The sequence below is a fragment of the Pezoporus wallicus genome, unplaced genomic scaffold (assembly GCF_028554395.1).
Source record: "Pezoporus wallicus isolate ANWC-B61680 ecotype Strahan unplaced genomic scaffold, APGP_CSIRO_Pwel_v1 scaffold_2584, whole genome shotgun sequence".
NCBI lineage: Eukaryota > Metazoa > Chordata > Aves > Psittaciformes > Psittacidae > Pezoporus > Pezoporus wallicus.
In genome coordinates this window covers 7,206,894-7,220,702 of record NW_026642851.1, presented here as the reverse complement: position 1 = coordinate 7,220,702, position 13,809 = coordinate 7,206,894, and the positions used below count along the sequence as shown (strand labels likewise).

The window sequence follows — 13,809 nt, the reverse complement described above, 5'->3', positions numbered from 1 at the left end:
AAGACACCAACAAACTCTGTAATCATTCAGTATCTCAAAGAAACATAGCTTCTTTCCTCTGTGCTACAGTCATGTTTGTTCCCAATGAAAGAAAGATGAAAAATATACCTATAAAGTCAGTATGCGTGGTTTGAGGTGTGATTCTGCAAGTAACAACAACTGCATTTGGAACCTGTATGCTCTAACGTTATACTGTTAACATCTCCTAACACGAGTAAGTAGTTCTGTTCCTTATTTTTTTAGCTAGTATGAATAAGACAAATGTATGTTTTATCATTTAATGTTCATCCAATCCAGCACAATTATTTATTCCACAAAGCAATATTACCTTTATTTACTGTACCTCAATTCAGTATGTGTTCATGTTGAACAGCACTCTTTGAGGTAAGCAAATAGTAGCACATAGGTTAAGCAAGTGATTGAACAAGGAAACAGCAGAAAAGTTTGTGGTTGAAAAGAGGAACCTGATTGTTTTATCCCACTTCATAAGAACCTCAGTTTTTAAAAAAAATTGCTCAAATCACTAGGTCTAGTTTCCTTTTATGAAAGGCAACAACCTGAGGCAATTCCTCTACTTTCAATATAATCAGTAACTTTCTCTATTACTTTTACCTAAAGGCTATTTTTTGGTTTTCAGATAAGGAGCCTGCTTAGCATCTACCCTCTATTTATTCATGACCAGTTAAGGTACATTTATTTGTATGTAAGCTCTACCAACCAGCTTTCCTGATCATGGAAAGGAAGCTAAGCGAAATGCCGAAGAATGTACAAACAAATATGAAACCCGAACCCCAATGCTACTCAAAAATTTCATAATTACCTGTCCCAAGCCTTCACCTGAAAGTCTAATGGCAACTGAATACTTTCTTACACCAATGTTCTGAAGCCTATCTACACAACACTAGACAGCTTCAAAATACAGAAGAATAACTTTATATATATGCCGTGACAAAATCATGAGAAAGACTTGTCCTGTGACATTTTGGCTTTGTGAAAAATTAGGTCTCACTAATTTCAAACTAAGCACCCAAATTCAAGATTTTTTTTTTTATTTTTTTTTAGAATATTTCTATAAGTCTTTTGAAGTTCATAAATTAGAACGCCATGTTTTGTACACGCTAGAATACTGGATGCTGGCCTTGCTAATCAAGCTCTCAGATGATAAATTTCAGCTCTTAGAACTCTATCTCCATTAAGAGTCAAATCTTATCTCAAAACTCAAACCAGGGTTATTCTTCAGGGACAGAATGAAAAAATTGTGGTAAGGCAACCTTACTGCTTTCGCTTCATGAGTGGAATAGCTTTTTGTCCAACGTAAATCATCTACTTGTAAGTCATCCTCTTGGTTGCATCTGTACCTCTCCTAAGAGCCACTACACAGAATCACATAATCATCCTTCACAGAAATTAATTCCAAAGGGAGTAAGTTGTAGGATGTGTATGAATCCATCTCTGTCAGTGTCTGGCACAACAGGCCAGCAATAGCTTTGTTTCAGAAAGGATTTTTTCCTCCTTGTATGAAGAGAGAGACAAGATTTTTGCTTGAGATAGTATTTATCAGGGATTTGTTATCCTATTACAAATACAAGAAAAAACAAAAACAAACAAAAAAAATAAAACAAAACCAACAAAAAAAGCCCCAATATAGTTCCTCTCTTGGATAGTGAATCTTTATTTGCTGTGTCAGCTACTGTTTATTCCTGATCACTAGACAAATTGTTACTTATCACCCTAATTAGCTTTTACATATCCCACATACATACATAAAACATTTGTGTTAAGAATTATAAATAAGAGATAAGCAAGCTTAAAAGTTTATGATAAAAATCATGCTTGAGTTTATCATTACGGAATAATTATAACTTGCTATTGATACTGTCTCTTGAAAGGGGAATAGTGTATCTGTTACACATTTTCTCAGTAGGTAAACTCTTTAGAACAGATGTTCTGCATGCACAAAGCCTTTAGCTGTATGCTGGTTTTTTTTTTCAGAAGCGTGAAAAATGTCAAAATATTTTGAATATATAATAATATATTTTGAATATATAATCACAAGAAGAGATATTTCAGACATGTTTTCCAATTTTATGGTCTCAAACCATTTGAGAATTAGAAGTCAGTGTCTGCTCTATCTAGCGCAGCCCAAGTGATCATATACATATATATGCAGGGAAAAACCAAAAGTATGTGCTCCCTTAAGAGAGGTAGAGTAGATATAACTCCTGGTCTGATGGACATGCTGTTTTCCTTTTAGCCTCATGAAACACACAGTTAATTTTCACTCAAGAATTGGCTACTAAATAGCCACAAATAATTTGTGTTGATAAATATTGCATTTCTCATTAAAAAAAAAAAATCAAATAGAAATTTGCTATATGAGAAACTATTTGGTCAAATTTAGACATAGAGTTGTTCTAGAGAACAATTTGTTTTGCACCTTTCATCTAAAACTAAACACTACCATTTTAAAGATTTTTTTTTCCACCCTGTCCCTCTGTTGTCTTTCCCCCTAAAATCACATATCTTTTTCCAATATGGTCTTCAGTACACATGAAAAAAAACCTAACACAATTATGCTGTTTTCATTAGCTACTTAATTATATGATGTATGCCTAGTAATAACAATTATGAGTCTCAAAATACTTCAGCTAAATAACCTGGATTGATAAAGCCAGAAACTAATATTTCAGTCATTTCTGTTGGTCTTTATTCTATGATCATTTATCATGGTATAAAACTAATGTTTCAGCTTCCAGTTCCATTCGGTTCTCTAATTAGATATTACATATTTAGCTTAGAAATATGCTATTACAACTCTTCAGAAAACTACGACTACTTTTACAAAAAAAAAACCAAACAAACAAACCTGCAATTTGTATCAATAACTTTCTTCTGATGTAACACCTGGTCTTATCACATCATCCCCAAATTCATAGGCTGATTTTGTAGAAAATAATTTCTCAAGTCAGATTTCATCATGCTAGTAAAAGAATTTTTAAAATCATGTCTTTCAATGCTTGTGCATTCTCCATCTAGTGCTCCAGATAATGTGCATCAGCATATGTGCTCATAAACTGTATCGTTCTACAAATGTAAGCACACATTCAACTATTGGAAAGATTGGGGGGGGGAAACAACCAAATAAACACCAAACTATAGAATTTGAATGGTAGAATTATGGAAACTATTTCATCTGTTCGGAAAATAATACAGGTTTTTCTTACAATCCCATATAACTGTAAATAGCTCCGTAAAAAAACTGGAAAATATCACATCCTGCACAACTGCAAAGGCATCTGTTAGAAGACAGACATTTGGCTGTTGTGCTAGCAGCAGATCTTGTAACTTAATTCAGCCTTATGGAATGATATTTAATACAAATATTAGTTTGGAAACCTGTCTGTTAAACAAGGCACATTCTAGTCTTTGACAAAATATGTTAAAGATATTTACATATCCTCAAGCTGAGCTGTAATATCAAAGTAAATATGTCATATATAAAACTCTATGCAGCCAATTTTTATCAGGATAAAAATCTTGTACTCTTTGTCTGTAAAAAAACAGCAGTGCTGGATGAAACACACAGAATATTAAAGTCTATCAGTAGTTTAATTACATTAAAGTCCTTTAAAAAAAAAGATCTCCAAAGTAAACACAGACTAAACATATCTTAATTAATATCTTAATTTCTAGCATTTTGAAAGCAATATTCTGACCTTTAAAATTTTCCTCTGAAGCTGACCTGGTATCAGATGTCTTCTGTGAAACTTTTGCACAGTAACACTGGAAACATTAGTTTCTATAGTATTATCTGTCAGAAACCATTCAGTTGAATCTGCCTTAAATGTAAATTTGCATCCCTTTAATGTCTCAGTCTTGAATACCTGCAGTATCCAGGTGTGCAATAGTTTTACTTTTTTTACTGCATGCGGTTCCATGTGTAAAAGCGGCAATGATCTGGTCTGAGTAGACAATAAAAGGAGAGACTGAGGGCCTGAGGTGACATCTTGTGAAAGTAGATGAAAGAAGCAAGAGGACTTCAAAGGGAGAAGATTTAGAATAGAAGAATCATCTAATTAATATAAAATCTCATCTCTCTAAGGTGCATGTAAAAGGGAAATGCTGATAGAGCCATGCAGAGTGGTTGCGGCCACTGAACATGGCCAGAAGCAGACATCATAGGGAAAGGACATCATGCACCACCATCCCACAGGTGCTTAGTCTACAGTTAAAGAATTATGTCTCATGTCCTGTAGATGAGATACTGCACCAGTATTAACGCACCAGCATTTGAGGCTGTTGACCTAACTGCTCATCACATGACAGTCATTTCTGTTTAAGGTAGCAGCAAGGCAACTCAAAAAGCATTTGTAATAAAGCAAATCTAAACCAGCCTAGGAAAAGCAAGATATCTGCAAGAGATTATGAAAATAAAATCATATCAAAAAGAGTTCTGAAATAAAAACTTAAATAGCATACAGCTCACAAAGAGAAATATGCCTGCATGCTTACACATAGGCAACCTAAGTATCTAAGCGGCTACTAAAACCGATTGGGATCTGTTTCTACTTCGAACAGTGATCACATAATGCTAAAATAGAAACGTAGAGTTTTATTTGGTTGCCCATACACATAGCATTTCAAAAGGTGTAAAACATCATTCCTTGTTACCAGCTGCAACTCCTGAAGGGCGTATACTTTCCATACATCCTGTTACACACCTGCCAGCACTGTGGTGATTTCTTAGACACCCTAGTGTATGACAAACAACGGATGACTTTATGTGTGCAACGCAGTTGTGCTGAGTGTCTGGGCAGGAAAAGAACAATATAGTACATCTATTATAATTGGAATTTAGATACCTGACAGGTCTTGAGTACACACACCTAGGTGTACATGACATTTAATCTGAGTCTTAACTTGGAGCTGAATCCCACTGTAAGTATTTTAAGTCTTAGATAAGTCTGATAAAATTCAGATTTGCTTCAGCTAAAGATTCATTATGCACATTAAGTTGGTTTTATTTATCTCTCCCCTTCCCTCAGCTGTATTTTTCACTCAGATACCTAAAAAAATGCAGCACATAAATATTAAGGGCTCTCCTCAAACAAAGAAAGGTTTACTAAAATAGAAAAATGGAGACATATTCCTTCTCCACTTTACTTGAAGAGCTAGTTTGTTTTTCCCTATGTTCAGTGAAGACCATGCAGCCTCAGCCAATAACCTCCATCATTTTTAGTTGAGGACAACTTTCATGATTATTGTTGACATAGCATTTGTTTGTATTCTGGATAGCTGGAAGTTTCCAGAGACCACATCCATTTCTTCAATCTCTTCTTGTGTGAAGCACCTGAGGTGATCTGACTTACAAGTGTAAACTGAACACGGTCTTTCTGCACTCTGGAATTCTTTATACATTTTGGCAGTTAACAGTCTTTTTATACTTGTATATTAGCTTTGTTTATCCTACCAGTAAACAACAATCCAGGCGCATACTGTGATAGTTACTTAGGTATCTTGTGAAAGCTACAGTATCATTCTATTTAGAGGCATATTCAGTTCAAAAGTATAACAACATTAAACACAAAATGAAAATAAGGCTGTGCAGTGAATTGCCTCAAAACTTCCTTGCTATAAAGTACAAAATATAAACTGAGCTTTCAAGTAAAATTTACAAATATCATATAAAAAAAAATGCTTTGCTTTGTCTAATATATAGCCATCTTGAAAATGTAAGCATTTTAACCACGAAAGTAAAATACAGTTTAAAGAGAATATTGATAAGTCTGTGCTGACAAAAACACTTAAAGTTCAGCTTGTTTCCTACGGTTCGAAAGGGAGGGAAGAGAACACACACATATGCTTGCAGTCTTGACCACACATGCAAATTTTGTTCCAGGGTGTCTAGAAAATTTGAGTGTCTGACAAAGATGTACTGCACTAAAGGTAAAATAGAACTAGATAGTGTGAAACATAACTCTTTTTTCAGATCACGTTTGCTGTTGCAAGACTTAACTTACTAGAAAAAAACACTAGATATTTCTAAGAATGCCCTGTACTGCACCATTATTTCTCCTCTTTTAGATGTGTGCAAAAAAAGTGATAATTACACTCAAGTAAGAATAATTTGTTAGCCAGTTCTTGGAATGCAAAGTAAGGCTACAGCTTTCACGTTCTTAGCTCACCTACGCAGAGGCAGGTTCTGTGTGTGGAATATCTAACACATAAGGAAAGGTCTGAGCTAATAATACCATTATCACTGATGGTTTTGGAAAAGCTTAGATCTGGTAAAATTCTTCTTACTTAGTTGTTCTAATAGAGAGAAAATTAAAGAGCAAGGCTCCTTAACAGGGCTCTAGTTTCTATAGTATCAGGAATTCCTCTTGCATTTTTAGGAACAGTTTGCTTTGGTTAGAAAAGCTATTCCCATATCCCAGCTACCCATTGCCAAAGGAATCACCAGTTCATACTATGAATGTAGAAATAAGTACCTCACATGGTGCTTAGAGACTCACATCAAGCTACCAGCACCGAAAATTCATTTCTGCTGACATGATACTTGCTTGGAAAGTTTTAGAGACGTTAAACTGTTTTGTGAGAGTTTCACAAAACAGGTGCTCACAGTGCCCTAACTCCAAGAAACTTAGATGACATTAATCATGTTTTGTTGTCTAGTTTCTAGAATTTTAATATTTTATGGGCCCAATCCAGGCTCTGCTCTGACAGTGATTTTAATTACCCTGACTTGGAATTTAGCTGGACAAAGCTTCATAGAATCAGAAAGTACAATGTGAAAATCCAGGCTATATATTTTGTCTTATTCAGTGACAATAAGGGTAATTCTCTTCATAGCATCTGGACAATATATAGAGAAGTTGAATTCAAGTCACCTGCATGCATGACTACTATTAACTTTACTTCCAGCTACCAAACCAATCTACATATTCCACAGTATTTCCACCATTTTCCTGAAATGCACATGTGTAGCCAGGAGCAGGATAATGCATTCTTCAGTTTAGCTTGAAAAAAACGTCACTTGCAGTCTGGGAAAGGAAAACCACAGAGCTACAAAAAGCAGCAGCAGGAAGACAGGACAAGCAGTCCCTGTCTCCTGAAGAGAATATGAAAAATGAGCATCAGGACTGACCACACAAACATTTGAGGAGGAGAAGTCTGGTACAGTGGGCTGTTTCCCAAAGCATGACACTGTAATGATAACAAGCACACTACTGACTTCCAACACTTGCTTAGCTGCTGTGCTTCCTCGCCAGGAATAAATGAAAAGTGCTTTCGTGTCTGCCTGGTGCTGGTGTTGCACTCAAGGAGAGCTGGAAATAAAGCAGTGAAAGAAAGAACCCAGCCAGAATGGGCCAGGGAAGACGCGACAAGGGGTGGCGCTCAATGCTACAGAGGAGAAGTAGCAGGTCCCAGGGCCATGCTGGGGTCACTCGGGGCGTCCAGTACCTTGTATCATGATATGTTTTGGGATACCATAGGGAAGTTTTAGTAATTGCAAAGCAGCACTCACACAGCACCAAGGGCTTTTCTGCTTTTCATGCTGTTCCACTAGTGAGCTGGCTGGGGCACAAAAAGTTGGAAAGTGTCACAGCCAGGATAGCTGACCCCAAATGACCAAAAGGACATCATGCTCAGCAATACAAACTAGGGGAAGAAGTGTTGTAGGTCTGGATCTACTCACAAATACTAATTTTGTGTCTTTGGATTTGGGGGTCAGACATAGTGCTATATGACTGCTATTGGGAGCCCAATCAAGTATCTTTACCTAGGAGACATAGCAGGTAAGATTAATAGTAGTTTCAGGATAGCTATGTTTCTCTCTGTACTGTATGACAGATATGACTTTCCTATAAACCCTGAAACATAGCTGCCAGCCCCAGGCAGGTGTGTCAGATATCTTACATGATGGCAATGGAGCTAAACAATCACAGTTAAGCAAATAAATTGCATCGTGACTGGCAATGAAATGCAATGTTAATTGAGTTATACAGATTAGCACAATCTGTCTTCACATATGAGTGAGGAGCTCAAGTCACTACCACTACTAGCAAGTGACACAGCAGAGTACTGAAAATGTATCAATATCAACCCAGTGCTCAAAAAAGAGCAAAGCAAATAAGACTTTAGCATTTATCACAAAACAGAGCAAAGAGAAAAATAATAATTCTGTTACAGTATTATTCCACTGTTCACTCAGTTCCTAAATACCCTACACAAACCTGATTTTATAATCCCAAAAGATTACAGTAGTCAGAGAAAGGACTTACGGATTTATATGGAATAGTTTCCATATAAGAAGTAAGTTGGAACTCCTTCAGTGTGTAATGTTGCTTAAGGACAGTCTCATAGAGACCGATGTGGCAGAGGTGGGTTTGTCTGTTGCTCATCACCATTTTCAGTAAAAGATATTATCAAATAGGAAACTCTGAAAACAGAATTGCTTTCTCAGCAACTGGCAGACCTACACAACTGCTGCCAAAAATGAGGAGGAGGCTAGACTTTTGAATGTGTCCCCACTGAAACTAGGCTCTGTATACAGAAGGCAAATAGATTAATGTTTACTACGTATGCAAAACCGTGGTTCATAAGGTCTCCTAAAAAGGAAATGTTAGGAATATTAGGAGGAAGCATCCTATACACCTGTCCTCTTTTGGTTCTTGCTCAGCATCTTATCCTGGAGACAGGATAAGTGAAACAGACCTTGATGTAATCTCTTGTAAATATTCCTCTCTTCTTAAAAACACATGTAACACTTCAGTGACTCTCTTTTAACTTGTTGGAAATAGTACCTGTCTGCTCTACAAAACTGAAGTCAACAGCCACCAGTTCTTTTGTCACTGGGAATAACTTTCCTCCCTTGTAGCACGTTAATCTGATTAGGCAGCCCTTGGCACCTGTTGTATTCCCAGGTAAGTGGTATGGAGACATGATCAGAAACTCTGATGCAGGGATCATCCATTTTTATAGCCAGTAACAACACTACAGGAAAGAAGAGAGGGAAGGAGATAGAGGGCAAGCAAATTTGGAGATCATGTAAGTTACTGTCAGATCCATGAAGTCTCTTTTGTAAAAAACATATACATATAAAATATGACTCATGCAAGTGTTCTCACATTTTGTAGGCATAGTCAGTGAGTATCTGTTAATCTGCGAACATTCCTGGGGGGGATTATATAACTCCTGGATTAATGTGGGTACAGGCAGCCCCTAACACAGGGCAGAGTCTAACTTGAGAATCTGGCCACGCTGCAGAGACACAGCAAAAAACATAAACAATACTGTTAGAACAGAACTTTCTTTGTCTCTTCCTTCACACAAATCCTTTGCAGGACATAAGCAAACCCCAGTGTTCCTCCATACACTGTTATTCATAAAGTGAAGAGTTGATAGGCACCAGCCTAAACTGTTTATTGTTCCTTCCTCACAGCATTTTAAGTGGCTCTCAGTGGTTTTTCCAGTTCAGTGTCATTGTTGCTAAGCAGCATCATGAGGACAGGTCTACAGCATTCTTTCAGACTAAGTACGCTTTCAAATTTTTCTTTTCTAGCTGTCCAGTGCTTGCTTTCAGCCCTTAAGTATTACTGCAAGTTTGTCTAGAAGAAAAAAGAAGATCTTCAAAGAGTTCACATAGTCAGGGAACAATACTTCCGAACAGTGAGTCTCTGTCATAGATAGGAATATTTAATGATGTTATTCTATTTAGTCCTTACACTATATCCATTGCCCTAGCACTTTATGTGCAGAAACAACAACCACGGACCGCTTCAATATACTTTTGTTACAAAGTGATATTGCTTATAAGATTCAGAAGTATCTCCCTTGCTGAGTGCATTACAATGAATTCTGCTGGAGTTTTTTGTGGTTTTTTTGTTTTGGTTTGGTTTGTTTTTTTGTTTTTGTTTTTTTTTTTTTCTTGGATTTGTTTTGGTTAAAAAAAAAGACTTTAAAAGGTAACTGTATCAGATTTTCATTTTCCTCTCTTTATGTGGTTTATTCAGTTTGCTGAATACCAATTGGAGATTGATATCTCTTAAAAAATTTCAAAGCTCTTCAAATTGTGGGAAAATAAAACAACACCGACTAACCAAACTTAATTTGGGTGAAGAGAACGGGAAGAAGACATTATGGTAGTTACTATTCACTGTGGTATTTTGAGTATCTGAAATGAAGAAAATATTCCTTGCAAGTTCCAAGTAAAGGAAACACATGTCCAAATATAATAGAAGAACCATATAAAACCTGTAGAAAAATATGCATCAGTATCTATTCTGTATTTTTATGTTATGAGAATAGACCTCAAAATCTACAAATCTCTCTCTTAAAGAGAAAATATTTCAACTTCTTTCACAAATATTCTCTCTAGATGGAGAAAAGAACAGATCTCTACTGCATGATGGTTTTAATCTTCAGAAACTTTAAAAAATTTGAGCAATGGATATAGGTGTTTCACTTATGGTTAAACTCTATCTCCGCATATAAGCAGAAAAGTCTAGGAGTCCAGATTTTTGCAGTTGATCATCATAGTCATTCTATATGTCTCTAGTTGATAAAGCTACATCACAGAGCACTTTTCACTGCCTCCAACATGCATTTTGTCACTGTTCAGAACAGTTCTGTAGGCAGGAATAAATTTCATACTCTGCTTTCTTAACCCATGTTTCAAGCACTGATCTGAACAGGTATCACTGCAAATAGTAGCTGCATACTGGAATACTTAGTGACTAACATCAACCTCTTATCTAGAACAAGCGAAAATTATTGATATAGAAAAGTTGGTTCTTTATAAGATTCACTATAAATTCATCACTCTAAGAATGAATTTAGACCATAATCTCAAAATGTTGTGAGTCTACAAAATACAGAAAGTACATCTTAGATGAGCTACACCAAGAAGGGTGTCTCTGGTGGCTTTTTCCTGAAATTTTAATAGCTTTTTCGTTATATAATTCATAAAAGTATTTTGGAACATCCTTTGCTATCAAGACCAAAGTTTTAAAATTCCTAACATAACCACAGGGACTTGCACCTGCCATTAAGGGAACATTCTGAAAACATCAAAAATAAAGAATTGAAAATTTCAGCCAGTGTTTCTTTTGGGGTTATATTCATATAAAGCTGAACTTTAAAATACCAATCTCATTTGCAATAAATTTCCATGACTGTTTTGACAGAAGTAGGAAGCCAATATTATATACTGTAAATGGCAATTTATAAGAGAACTATCTGGAAAATTTTGCCCATATCTTTCCTGCTTATCTTGTGCACAAAGTACAATGTAATTTCTTGGGTTTGATGCAGTCTCATCACTGTTATTTCCCAGTGCCTGAGCAGTGCTTAATGATATGCTAAAAGGAAAACTACTCTTTAGCAGCAGTAACAAAGCAAAGCAGCTCACACAAATTAATGGTCCATTCTCTCAGTAGTCCTTGACATTGGAAATATTAACTTTGGTTTATTGATCAGAAATACAGAGAAGTGGGATAAAATGACTTGCTGCAGCCATGCAGATAATTTTTAGTAGGCCCAGGAATGAAATGCATCTCCTAAATTTCACTTTGGGGCTTACATTTCAGTACCTCTGGTGATAAATGTGGAAAGAGGAAAGATATCTATCCTGTTCTGTCAGAGCTTCTCTTTCATCATTTCATCATATTAGTAATGAGCAACATCACTGCTTTCAGGAGCAGCTCTTGGTTTAGGATTATTGGGATCCAACCCCATCAGACTTTATTGTTTTGGGCAAGAGTTTTATGAGTCTTATTTCCCTTATGCAGTAAGTAAGGATAGTGCAAATATTTGCACCAATACTTCCCCCACACCACATGGGAAGTAGATGGTTATCTTGCCTAAACTGTATCAGTAGGAGTTCCTACTTGCCAAAAAACATTAAAGCCTGCTGGCTTTATTACAATCTATCTATGCTGGTTCTGTCCCACTCAGTTCTTTCTTTTACAATAACCATATTTGACAACTATTAATAAACAAATCCCACTGAATTAAACAAGATATTACCTAATTATACATGGCTGGACAGGAAGTCTTGCAGGTGCACAAGTTCTGACTTAGTACTTAAACAATTACTTCATAAAACATTTTTACTAGAATTTCAGAAAGCTTCTTAGAAGCGTGTTAATTTTCAACATTTCTTTAGCAAGACGTATTCTATTTCTCTTCTGAAGGAGAGACAAAGGAATGAAATCAATGCTTCTATTCATTCTTTACAGACTTAGAGACAGTTTACCCATAGCAGGAACATACCTGTTGTGGGCAATGCCGTGGTATCTGCTGGAAAAAACTCTTGGGATGGTAAGCATTCCCTGGAAAATGTGAGGTCATCAAGTGCTATGCCATCTTTGGGACCTGTTCCAGCTATCCCTTCAAAGACAACTTGGAAATCTTCATCTCCAGCCAGGATCAATGTCTTGCTCTGCCAGAAATTACCCTGGTTTCCAGTGAGATTAAGGAGAATTTTTTCATGTTTTGCCACAGTCCTCTGGTAGACAATCAATGATCCAATGTGATCTCCATACATATGGTAATAGAAGAGTATCTGTAAGCAGGAACAATAGCATCAAGTACAGGATAGATGACTTCAGACACATTCTGCTGTTGTGTTCACCCTAATTAAATCAAATGACATTAGTAGCATTCAAAATAGCCCTTAATTTGATGGATTCAAAAATTACTTCATTGAGACACACACAAGACTTACTAGTGACGATTTTTGAAGTAAACCACACTTTGAAGCCAGCATTACAATACTGTGACAGATGATATTTTATCCCTTTGAATAACCCTTGCATATGAGTGGAAAAGAATGAAAATACTTCATAAGGAAACAGAGGAATGGAGCAGTGCCGTTTACAATATTATAGAATCACAGAATGGTTTGGGTTTGAAGGGACCTTAAAAATCATCTCATTCCAGCCATTTGCAGGGAGATCTTCCACTAGATTAGGTTGCTCAGTTTACTGAAGTTTTCTGGTTATAAATGTGCTTGTGCTAGATTATAGAGTGTCTAAATAGAAAATCTTCTCTCATCTAATATGGGACCAAAACCTCTACATGGACTACAGAAATGCAAAACAATAGCTAAAAAAGACATAAGAGGACCTTGGATTAGAAACAGTGATTTATTTAGTAAAAATAGGTAAAACATGAAATATAAAGTAAAGTACAACTTAAAAAAACACTGTGAAGAGTAGTCAACATTAAGTATCTCAGTTATTTTCAGTTCAAGAGCAACAAAGGAATAGTTGCATTTAATCAAATTAATACTCAATCTTGTTCAATATCTTGTTTCCGACAAAGATCAGAATATTTCCAAGAATGATGTAGGTCCTTGAAAGAAGACAATTTATGCTATAATATGCAAGAAGATGTCTATAGCTCAAATTTCTTCTAATGCACAGCAAAAGCATTAAAGAATGAAAACCCTATCTTATTTATTATTGCTATAAAAACATAATGGCAAATATTATTATACCCATGTAAATTTAAAAGTCATGTCCCTTTATGTTATTTGATGCTGTAGGATTTCGTAGATTTTCATGGATTTTTTTTTGTTTGTTTCCAGTAAAGCCATCAAAGGCTTTGTGTTATAATTCTTTTGAAAGCTTTATTGTATTTACTTTCAGGATGTCGTCTGTGCAGTGAAGTAGTCAAATACAGGTTTTCTAAGTCAGTTTCTTGTATGGAAATAGTTCTATTCACCTGCCTGTTTCCTGTCCTGCAACTACTCTGTTTCTCTCAAAATCCTTCATTAAATGAGGTTTGTCTATCCAGTATATG

At 35.9% G+C, this 13,809-nt stretch overlaps 1 protein-coding gene across 1 annotated transcript in view; it reads right to left on the bottom strand.

Annotated features, from left to right (window-relative positions):
* MALRD1 (MAM and LDL receptor class A domain containing 1) overlaps nt 1–13,809 on the bottom strand; it is a 247,062-nt gene that overhangs the window by 130,542 nt on the left and 102,711 nt on the right. The window contains exon 26 of the mRNA XM_057432747.1: nt 12,277–12,568. Coding sequence (XP_057288730.1) covers nt 12,277–12,568 — 292 coding nt within the window. The remainder of the gene's footprint in view (nt 1–12,276; nt 12,569–13,809) is intronic.